Source organism: Lathyrus oleraceus, chromosome 2, assembly GCF_024323335.1.
Source record: "Lathyrus oleraceus cultivar Zhongwan6 chromosome 2, CAAS_Psat_ZW6_1.0, whole genome shotgun sequence".
In the NCBI taxonomy this organism is placed as follows: domain Eukaryota; kingdom Viridiplantae; phylum Streptophyta; class Magnoliopsida; order Fabales; family Fabaceae; genus Lathyrus; species Lathyrus oleraceus.
The window spans coordinates 470,416,230-470,427,781 of NC_066580.1; the positions used below are offsets into that span (position 1 = coordinate 470,416,230).

The 11,552-nt window shown below is 32.5% G+C and overlaps 1 protein-coding gene and 1 pseudogene across 3 annotated transcripts; both read right to left on the reverse strand.

Moving 5' to 3' along the window:
- Positions 1-2,240: 2,240 nt before the first annotated feature.
- Positions 2,241-4,532, reverse strand: LOC127120497 (uncharacterized). Of its 3 annotated transcripts, none has more exons than XM_051050943.1 (5): positions 4,119-4,532; positions 3,979-4,045; positions 3,680-3,898; positions 3,441-3,582; positions 2,241-2,802 (listed from the first exon to the last, which is right to left on the reverse strand). In XM_051050943.1, the coding sequence occupies exons 1-5, from the start codon at positions 4,188-4,190 to the stop codon at positions 2,430-2,432; spliced, it is 873 nt and encodes a 290-aa protein (XP_050906900.1). In that variant the 5' UTR covers positions 4,191-4,532; the 3' UTR covers positions 2,241-2,429. The 3 variants fall into 3 exon arrangements, with proteins under 3 accessions (XP_050906900.1, XP_050906901.1, XP_050906902.1); XM_051050944.1 differs by having other exon boundaries at positions 2,556-2,740; positions 4,119-4,510; XM_051050945.1 differs by having other exon boundaries at positions 2,663-3,110; positions 3,460-3,582; positions 4,119-4,497.
- Positions 4,533-5,202: 670 nt separating this feature from the next.
- LOC127123796 (ankyrin repeat domain-containing protein 2A-like) lies at positions 5,203-5,654 on the reverse strand (annotated as a pseudogene).
- Between the last annotated feature and the right edge of the window lie 5,898 nt (positions 5,655-11,552).

An 11,552-nucleotide genomic window follows, 5' to 3' on the forward strand; every position in this document is an offset into this window, starting at 1 on the left:
AATTTGGTATTAAGTTGTGTTTTGGTGTAAGAAACAAAAACATTTATGTGTTCACTAGTTTCACTTTTCAATTTCATAATAATAATCACACAAGTAAACCTATTAAAATCATTAACAAGAGTTAAGAAGTATCGATGATGATCGAAAGCCGGAATGGTAGCATAAGGCCCCAAATATCACAATGGGAAAACAAATTTGTTTTTATAAGACACAAAAGGAAATTGAATGAAAATATATTTTGGTATAGAATGTGGTAAGTGTCCTATTCTACTATTCCATCATCAATGACACTGTTATTACAAGAAGATACATTCCAGTAAAATGGAAGGAGAAAGTGTGATAGGAGCCTTGAAAACATAGAGATTCCCATGTTTTTCAATTGTACCAATGTTTCTTATTGTGGATGTGCAAAATGAAACAATCATTAGAATGGAAATGGAATGAACATTAAAGAGAGTAGTAACATACATCAAGCTAACTTTAAAATCAAGAATGTAATTAAAAAATTCTAAAGTAAATGAAGGTGACAAGATAACACAGCCAACAATATATGATGAAGTTTGAGAAGCATTTGGCAATCTAACTGTAAAATGTTTTATTGAATGAAAATGTATAAAATGAGTAAAAGAATAAGTAAAGTGGCCAGTTTTCCTGTGTCTATGATTCAAGAAGTAGATAACTTGTTGGAAGTGTAGAGATTATATCTATTGTATGAATGTTTGGAAACACATAGTTAGAAGCATCTTAAGGATTAGAATTGGTAGAACTTGACATGCAGTTTTGAAACATACTAATTATTTGTTAATATTTATGTTGAATATCTAACAAAGATATTTGTTTTGGACAATTTGAGTTATCATTATATTTCTCAGAAACATCACTAAAAAATCATTTAGGATTCATGGAAGAGTGCCCCTTGTGAAAAGCCATGCTTCAAAAAGCATGTTTCAACTATATGATTTGTTTGTTGACGGTGAATGCAAAAACATTTGGAGCCATGGTACATTTTTCATTAGACCCAATTTGCCAAGCCATAGCACATTTTCATTAGTAGGAGTTAGAAATTTTGGCCTAACTAACTCATCTTCCTGCAAAGAAGCGTCAGCTTTGTATACACTATTTTTAAACTCTATGTCTAACTAACGTGGGACTTGCGATCTACTAAATACCACTCTCTCACGTCCAACATTCTTTTTTGGTCTTTAGTAAGTGGATTTAGACGGCATAAAGTTCAATCGATAGTCTTTAATATCATATTAGAATTTAGTCTAACTCATTATTAAAAACCCGACTTATAGAGGGATACAAATACTAAGGATTAGATTCATTTGTGGTAAAATTAAAGTAGATATTGGATTCTCCGGTCATAGTGATTCAAGGAACTAAATCGAACAAGAAAGGAAGATACAGGCAAGGCTAGAATTCATGAAAATTTCTGGAAAAGAGAGGAAAAGGAAGAAATGCGTAGTGAATTTTGAGTGTTAGAAGTCACCCTTACTATATCATTCAACTGCTCAAGTGAGGAATTGATCTTTTTATACCATATTAAAAAAGAATTAAAAACTGAAAACCCTTACTTATTGTATCCTTGAAATTATTTTTAATAGAATTAAGTAGAAAGATACTCCTTTTATATAGGAAAAGGCTAAAACAGTTATCAATTCTTCCTGAAATAAAAGAGAAAAGCACTGAAGATCATTGCTTCCAAGCTCAAATTGAGATTGAATCTAATGGATAATGTGCTTAAATTGGCCTTCAGAGCATATCGTGTGGAAATCGTTGCTTCCAAGAACTAATCGAGATTGAATCTTGTTGATGATGTGCTTAAACTGGCCTTTGGTAGTCGTACCTGGAGCATGTTTGCTGCAAGTTTTCACTATGCAACTTCTGGTCCCCATTTTTTGGAGAAGTAAATATGGGTTTTTGCAAGGATTCAACTTTTGATCTGAAGTTGGACAAAACTCCTCCAAGCAGTGCATAATACAATGAATGAGGTGAGATACCAGAGGTCCATTCCGACCATACTAATGGAAGAACTTAGATTTTATTTACAATGAATTTGGTCAACTTCAGATTAAACTCCTCTTTCATTTTAGAATGATACATTAGAGAATAACGTCATTCAATGCAAATAATATTGATCACAACAAAACTTTTTCCCATATAGAATCTCAAAACATGAACATTAAAAAGAAAGTTTCATCAAATAAATAGCAATACCAGAAGAGTGACAAGAAGAGTGATGGATAATGTACTTATGCATTTGATGGAGGATGATATTCTTGTCACTAAGTTGAGTATGTATACATTTACAAGTCTCAATTAGTTCAGAACTTTGTAACTAATCTTACCAACTTTGTAACTAATCTCACAAAGTTTATAACTACCAGAACATATATAATATGAATTATACATCGTCAACACTCCACCTAATTCATATTCTCTAAACTTCTCATTCCAATAAGCTCTTTCAACTCACCGAACCTTGTCTTCTTCAATGATATTGTGAGTATGTCAGCTAACTGCATTTGTGATCTGCAATACACCAGCTTGAGCTTCCCTTTATTCACTTTATCTTTAAGAAAATGATATCTCCTCTCTATGTGCTTACTTATGACATGACTCATTGGATGATTGGCTAAGTCCATGGTTGATTTATTGTCTACAAACAGCTTCATCTTCTCATGTCCCATAACCTTAAGTTCCTTTAGCAGCATTTCTATCCACATGGTTTGACATTCTGCATAGGAAGTTGCTACATATTCACCATCACAAGATGATAATGCTACTACTCCCTGCTTTCTTTAACTCCAAGAAATTTATTTACAATGAATTTGGTTAGCTTCAAGATTAAACTTCTCTTCATTTTATAATGATACATTAAAGAATAATGCCATTCAATGCAAATAATATTGGTCACAGAAAAACTTTTTCCCATATAAAATCTCAAAACTTAAGCATTAAAAAGAAAGTTTCATCAAAGAAATAGCATTACAGGACATTTCATCCCCTCACAAAAAGAAGAGTGACAAGAATATCATCCTCCATCAAATGCATAAGTACCACTTCCTCCACCTTTTTCAATATTCATATCTTCATCTATTTATTTTCTGCATAAATTGAGGGAGAGTAACTAAAAAATGATAACCACGCAATTTCGACTAAAAGATTAATAGTATTCAATTCACAATTGAAACTTAAAGCTTAAGAGAAACAAGAAAATTTCTGGAGTTAATTATCCAACAACAACAAACACAGTCATGGTCTAGTTTGTAAAGTCATTCCCCCATCTATAATGCTTAAATATAAGATCACTGCATTAAGAGCAACCACACATCATGCACTAAAGCAATACTATAAATCACATCCTTTTTTGTGATTGTTGCTACAAGCTAGTATAATTCAGTTCACTCACTCAAGAGCTACACACATATGCTTACTTTCGAGCATCTTTCATACCACTTGAAATTTGATTACATTTGTCCAATGGAGAGGCATCTCGCGTTTCTCTTTCTCTGACAACCCTTTTCGCCATCCTCCGCTGCTTCATTCTCTTCGCGTTAGCACCGGTAGTCTCATCACCTAAATCAAATTCATTCAGGGAGAACAAGACATTCATATAACATATTCAACAGCCATTCCAAAAAAAAAACAGTCAGTAGATTCATCATTAGATAACCTTTCTTAGAAGCATTTGATCGAACAGGTAGAGGATCCTTATCCCCGGCCTGTGTTGTTTGGGATGGAGGCATCAACGGCCCAATTAACTTTCCACGGAGGATGGATTCTTCCTTCATCTTCTTCTTAAGAATTCTCTTTCGTTGAGCTCTAGTGAGTTTCTCTGTCTCATAACCGTGTTCTCCTTCTTCGCCGCTTGTTGAGGCATTTTCACAGTCATCTAAAGTGCATGACATTACGAAAAATGTTTCAAAATCATGTGAATTTTTAGAGAGTTTCATTTGGAGTTTGAAATCAAACCTGAAATAACGTCGGCGTAAGATTCCAATTCGATAAAGTCTTTTACTGGTTCCGAGTCCGATTCATGCTAAATGAACGATAACAATGAATTAACGATCAAATTATTAAATACGAGAGAGTGAAGCGAAAATATAGAATACCTGTGGAGATGTAGGATATAGAGTGTTAACAATTGCTTCGTTGAAACGGCGTTTTCTCTCGTCTTGTTTCATGAAAACGGAGATGAGATTTACAGATTTTGATTGTATTATATGCAACACTGTCCAGGAAATTGTTTGTTATTCATATATACTAACAATGTAACAATATCAATAACAGCTTGTTCAATTTTGGTTTGTGCGACATTACTTGCTTTTTTTTCTTTTTTTCTTTTGGTTTGAAAAAACAATTTAGTTCCTAAAGCATGCTAAAATATTCCTTTAGTTCTATTCTTGACAACCCTTTTTGGATCATGGAAATGGAAGGGAAATGGATTTCTAGTTGGACAATGGTGTGATATTCTTTGATTAAGAAGTATAATATTCCTAACATTCACCATCATCACCTCACTTCACCATTGTATTGGAACAATCTTGTGTTTTTTGAGAGTGAAAAAAGAAATAGATTAAATCGATTATAAGGAAATATTGTTGTAATTTTTTTTGTTATCGAGAGATAAGAGATGTTATTTACAACATAATGGCATGTATGTAAATGTGTTTACGAGTCTCAATTAGTTCACAACTTTGTAACTTATCTCACAAACGTTCTAATTAATCTTACAAATTTTGTAACTAATCTCATAAACTTTATAACTACCAGAACATCCTCAACATTCCACCTAATTCATATTCTCTAAACTTCTTATTCCAATAAGCTCTTTCAACTCACCAAACTTTGTCTTATTCAATGATTTTGTAAGTCTGTCAGCTAACTGCACTTGTGATCTCCAATGTTCTAGCTTGAACTTCCCTATATTCACTTGATCTCTAAGAAAGTGATATCTCCCCTCTATGTGCTTACTTATGACATGACTCATTGGATGATTGGCTAAGTCTATGGCAGATTTGTTGTCTACAAACAACTTCATCTTCTCATGTTCCATGACCTTAAGTTCCTTTAGCAACATTTCTATAAACATAACTTGACATATTGCATATGAAGCTGCTACATATTCACCATCACAAGATGATAATGTTATTATTCCTTGCTTTCTTGAACTTTAAGAAATTGGATCACCTCAAATCATGAATAAGTAGTTTTTCCATCCATATTCTGCAGAGTAACTGCATCACCGTTTTCAACGAACAAGTCCACACATCCCTTCATACCATAACATGTTGCATAATGAAGAGTTGTGTTCTTATTCTTATCCAAAGCATCTACTTTAGCTTCAGCCTCTAGGAGAATTTGCACACATTTTACCTCACCGTAACCACAAGCAAAATGCAAAGCAGTCCTTCCCTCTGAATTTCCTCATGTTTATCAGCACCAAAGGCTAGCACAACTTCCAATCCCTCAAGGTCTCCAACACTAGCAGTAAGATGAACAATTAATTCATCTTCATTTCCCACATCTTTTGTTTCTTCTAGCCTAGGATTTTCAAAAGCGACAGTTGCTTCTCTAGTGGTTGGAAGAATGCCTATGGCTAGTCCCAACTTCTTAAAAACCTCCTCACCATTCCAGTATCTCATCATTTTTTTAGGTACATGCATGAAACACATTGATCCAAACACCATGAAATTACCAACATTTGGCTTTAATCATGTCCCGAACTCATTAGGTGTTTTGTGCAACATCTTCTTTGTTGGACATCTTGTAAGGATATACACAGTTGTTGAAACTATTTCACCCTCAAAATATTTTTGGCATATCTTTAGCTTTATTCATGCTCCTGATCATATTCAATACACTTCTATTCTTTCTTTCTACTATTCTATTATGTTGTGGTGTGTATGATGTTATGATCTCATGCTCTATGCCTTCATCATTACAGAATTTTGCAAATTCCATAGAGGTGTATTCACCTCCACCACCAGTTCTCAATTTCTTAATATCACATTCACTTCGATTTCAACTAGCAATTTAAATCTCTTGAACTGGGTGAATACATCACTCTTTCTTTCAATCTGATAAATCCATATGTATCTTGTGAAATCATCTATGAAAGTTAGGAAATAGTAGTTACCTCAATTTGACCTTACTTCAAAAGGTCCACACACATCATACTGAACAAGCTCCAGCTTTTGCTTTGACTTCATAAGCAAGTCATGTTTGAATGATGTCATTGCTTGTTTGGCTTTGCGACATTCTTCACATATCTGACTTGGCTCTATTATCTGAGATAGACCATACACCATCTTCTTCATGTTAATCAGATTAAGACTTATGAAGCTCAAGTGTCCATACCTCTAGCGCCATAACCACTATTTATTTTCTCTCACAGTTGAGGCAAATCACTGATGATCAAACATGTTGATCTCTATCTTGAAGGTTTTTTTCTTCTTATGGTGCTCTCAAGATCAATCTTCCTTCACCATTATACATTTTCATTTGATTATCTGCCATCTTCATATTGTAGCCATTTGAAGTAATTTACCTATGTCTATCAAGTTACTTGTCGTAGAGGGTACATATAATACATCAGAAATGGTATCCTTCTGACCATTTTTTTCTCACCACAATTATGTTTCCCTCTCCTTCTGATGTGGCATGCCTACCATCTTCAAACCTCGTCATCTTCTTCACTGATTCATCTAGCATGATAAACCAGTTTTTGTTGCTTGTCATATGGTTTCTACACCATGAATATAGATATCAAACCTTGGTTTGATCATCATTAGATTGAGTGTTGGCCATTAGCAGCACATCATCATAATCACTCCTTCCTACATGTGCATATTGAACTTCTTACTTAACTTTTACCCTCGAATCCTAGTTTAGGTGATAATATCTTGCATAGTGGCCAAGTTTTTGACAACTATAGCACTACATTTCTTTCATGTTCACCTTCTTTCTTGGATTCTTATTTGACATGCCGTTCTTGATTGGATAATTTTGATTCTTTGAATTCTTGCTTGAATTCTCAGCAGTTGCATGATTCTTTCTCTGTTTCTCTTTTCCCTTTCCATCTTTCTTAATGAACATTGCTTGTAGTGTATGTTCAACCATTTTCTTCCTCTTTGATCTCATTTGCTTCAATCTCATTTCATGAGCCTCTAATAAAGCTTGAAGTTCCTCTAACTTCATCTCATGTAGTTTCTTGGACTCCTCCATTGACACCATGATGTAATAAAACTTTACAGTCAAAGATCTTAACACTTTCTTGATCTTTTGAAAGTCGTTGATATTGATTCACCACGCGCCTTCATCTGATCGGTTAGCATTTCCAATCTTGAGAAAAATTTTACAACTAACTTTTCCTCTTTCATTTGATTCATCTCAAATTGTTTTCTCAAAATCTGCAACTTTACTCTCTTCAGTTTCTCATTTTCACCATACAACTTCTTCAACTTATCCCATGATTTTTTTGGTCGTGTCTTCTTTAATGTTTTTCTAAAAAATATTGGGATCCACACACTGATGAATCAGAAAGAGAGCTTTCCAACCTTTCTTCATATGTTCTTTGTATGCAGCCCTTTGAGTATCATTTGCATTTGTCTCCAATGTCGATACGTCATCATACACGATTTCAACAACGTTTTGAAATCTAAATATGACTTTCATTTGTGCAATCGACCTATCATAGTTTTCACCTTTGAAAACAGATAGATTTGTTGGAAATGATTCGATGTTGTGTTCCCACTTTCCATTACAATCAGCTGAATCGAATTGGACTCCTTGATACCATTTTGTTGGAACAATCTTGTGTTTCTTTATTGAAGAAAGAAGGAGATTAAGTTGATTATAAGGAAATATTATTATTAATCTTTTTGTTATATATATATATATATATATATATATATATATATATATATATATATATATATATATATATATATATATATATATATATATTATTTATTTATTTATTTACAAGTCTTTATTAGTTCACAACTTCATAACTAATCTCACAAACTTTATCTTAATCTTACAAATTTTGTGACTAATTTCACAAATTTTGTAACTACTTAACATCTATAAGAAGCAAAATCTTAGGTTAACTTTCCATAATTTACTTAATATTATATCCAATTGCTCCATCCTTTTGAAAGATTCAGATGATAGGAGAGCTTGACACAATATTGACTTTGGTATACTCACTTTTCATGCATTCATATGACTTCATTGCCAAGTCTCATTCGGTTACCTTGTGGAAAAATAAATTATTGAAAACTTAACATTTTTCCTTCTAAATCCTTGTTGGTTTGGAAAATCAACTACAACAAGCTTCCTATTAATAAGATTTTAGCAGTTAGAGGCATCATCTCTCTTTTTAGATGTACTTTATGTCATAAAAATTCTAAAACAACTTTGCATTTATTTTTTTAATGTCAATTTGAATAATGTATTTGGAACTGGTTCTCACGCACCTTTGCCACGCCATTCTCTATTAATTGTCCTAATGATTGCTGGAAGGCAATTAACAAGGATTGGTCTCCTAAAGTTTCATACATCTCCAATCAAAACATATCTACAATTTCTTGTTTGTTTGAAGTGCCATCAAAATTAAAACCGTCTTCTTCATTCACTATCTCGTTTTACAAGTTATAGATCTTGCAATTTCAAAATTGTTATTAATTTTCTTCTCTATTTTTGTAATTTTTGGTTTGTTATAGTTCCTTCGAAATATGTGTATTTGAAAGATTAATATAATATAATTTGACCAAAATATCATGCATGTTAAGGAAATGAATTAACTCAATATTCACTTTCGTTAAACTTAGAAAATAATGAATCTATAATGTTGCAAATATATATCAAGTAAGATAGAGACTTAAGGCAGTTATGATGATTCTAATTGTGATAACATAATCACTAACTATTAGTTATAATAGTTAATATTATAAATCTATATGTTTGTAAGTATTGTTATGGTGATTCAAAGTGGTGGAGTTTGTTGATATTAAAGTTATAATTAATTAATTTGTTGTTTGATTTTGATGATTATAATACATGATATCAAATGGTATCTAGTAAAGTCTTTATCTATTGAGGATAACTCAAACGGCTAAAGATGTTTAAGATGGTTTATCAAGACATCCTCTTGAATCAAACTATCCCTTTTAAAATGTTGTTGTAGATCAAGTCATCTCTTTGAAGCCAACATTATGGTCAAATGATATTTAAGTGAAGACTTATGTTTCAAGGTTCGTCGATGGTTTGTTCTCAACTCTCTGATGATGGTAATCAACTTGAAGATATCCTAAGTCTCGTCAAGCTATAAGACTTAAGATTCTTTTGTGAATCTAAAGGCAAAGATAATGATTCCAAGACTTGAAGCTTCCGAGTTGTGAAAGAGAGAAATGTGAAAGCTTAACTGGTTATATCCGTCTGAGTGACTAGTCTCTTGTAAAGGTAAAAGGTACTTCTAGAAATACTAAGGCAAAATCACACACATAATAATTTTTTTTGAGAAACCTCTCTTTATTTCGGAAACCCACTTTAAAATATTTTTAAGGTCTATCTAACTGATTAGGGGATTGTTTGATTAATTGGAGGGCTTCTTACAATTGGATAATCGACTAACCCTAATTATATAATTGGTTATTTTCACTTTGTTGAGTCTAAAATTGATTGGGATGGTCTCTCAATGATTAGTAATGGCTAAATATCAAAACCTTATATTTGGGGCTTTAACAATCGACTACTGAGGTGTAATAATCGATTGGCCTAATCTCTTATAGCATTCATTTCACCCATAGATTATTTCCAAATTTAAACCATAAATTAGCTATAATAGTAAGTTTCTATATCATTTCATATCATTCAGAAAATAGGTTGTTATCCTATTTTCACCCTCTCATCATTTACTATAAATTTCTCATTTCTCTCACCTATATTTTTCCTTAGTGCTTCGGGAGTGTTCTTATCTCTAAGTGAATATCATTGTTCTAGGTGAGGGATTAAATGTAATTTACCAACAGTGTATTATCTCTTGAGTAAAATATACTTATACAAGAAGTTATTTGGTTGCAAGCTTATCCAGTAAAAGTTCTTGTTTGAGTTAGGAGATTGTCTTAGGAAGTGTCTCTTTGGTTTGTAAGTTTCTCCTAGAAGAAAAGCTCTATTTTTATTTGTGAAAATCAGCCACTAAAATCTCAATAATGGTTCCTGAGCTTAGGTTTAAGATTACCCCATGTAAACTCTCATCTTGGTTCCGGAGTTTAACCTTGTATAAAAGCTCTAATGGTTATAGATTAAACTGGGTAAAATCTCATCTTGATTTGGAAGTTAGCTCGTGTAAAACTCTGGTTCGGTTCAGAGGATGGCCAATATAAAACCCCATCTTGGTTCGGAGGATGGCCAATATAATACTCCATCTCAATTAGGAGGATAGACAACAAAAAATTTCATCTCAGTTCAGAGGATATCCAATCATATCTCTGTTTGTTATTTTGGTTAGAAGTTTGCCATTATAAAACTTTAAATCCTTGTATAAGGAGGTTCGTGTGCACATCCTATTGAAAGCTATCAAGACAGTGAATACTCTCAAGAAGAATTCTTGGGGACAAGATTAGTATAAGTTATTAGACTTTACCTTTATAAATCACTGATGGTTTCTCTCTTTCTCTTATCTCATTTACTTTGTTTTCTTTCTGTTGGTTTTTGATCCATTTTTCGTTTCCTATTTACTTGTTTTTTATAAATATTTTCAAATTTTGATTTTTTGAATGATTTTGTTTTAAATCAATGTTTTAAAACCTCTACAATCCACCTCCATATTGTGTATGGAGTCATATGTTCAACAAAAATATTGTCCTAACAAATTTAGCTATTTGAAATTTTGTTTTATCGTTTACATCTATTACACTCACTTCCCAACTCATGTGGGAAGAATTGTGAACTCTGAGTTTGGTTCTATACTTGAGAAAAATGGAGATAGTGGTTGGTTTAGTGAGAATAACAATTTTTTATTTGGTTGACGGAATACATGTGACTTTGAGATATTTGACTTGAATCTTTTCTTTGATGAAGTAAAGGTTCAATTTAAAATGTTTGGTGCGAGAGTGTATGATAGGATTGGAAGAAAATAATATTACACTAACAATTTCACAATCGATGATATGTGGTTGAGATGATTTTAGATTTAGTTTATGTAAAAGAGATTGAAGCCATAGGATTTTTTTATGAGACAACTGCAATGCTTTGATATTCTACTTCAATATTGGGTCTAGATACCACAAATTGCTTTTTAGATGACCAAGAGACAAGACTATTGTCTAAATAAACACAGTAATCTATGGTGATCGCCTATCATCATGATCTAGCCTCTAGTTTGCATTGCAAAAGGCGAGTTATTGAAGGTGTTTGATAGTGTAAGGGTTAATCCATAGTTAATATGGCTTTAAGGTTATAGGGATGCGTTTGAAAATTGTCAAATTATATTTGTCTTGTGAGTGCATGAATATACATACCTTACTGACTACATAGGT

What these genes read in the sequence shown, in the direction of transcription:
- LOC127120497 (XM_051050943.1), bottom strand. Translation starts at nt 4,190, where the DNA reads ATGAAACAAGACGAGAGAAAACGCCGTTTCAACGAAGCAATTGTTAAC. An exon ending in TTACGCCGACGTTATTTCAG is followed by an intron (nt 3,899 to 3,978) that starts GTTTGATTTCAA and finishes CATGCACTTTAG; the next exon opens with ATGACTGTGAAAATGCCTCA. An exon ending in ATCAAATGCTTCTAAGAAAG is followed by an intron (nt 3,583 to 3,679) that starts GTTATCTAATGA and finishes AATTTGATTTAG; the next exon opens with GTGATGAGACTACCGGTGCT.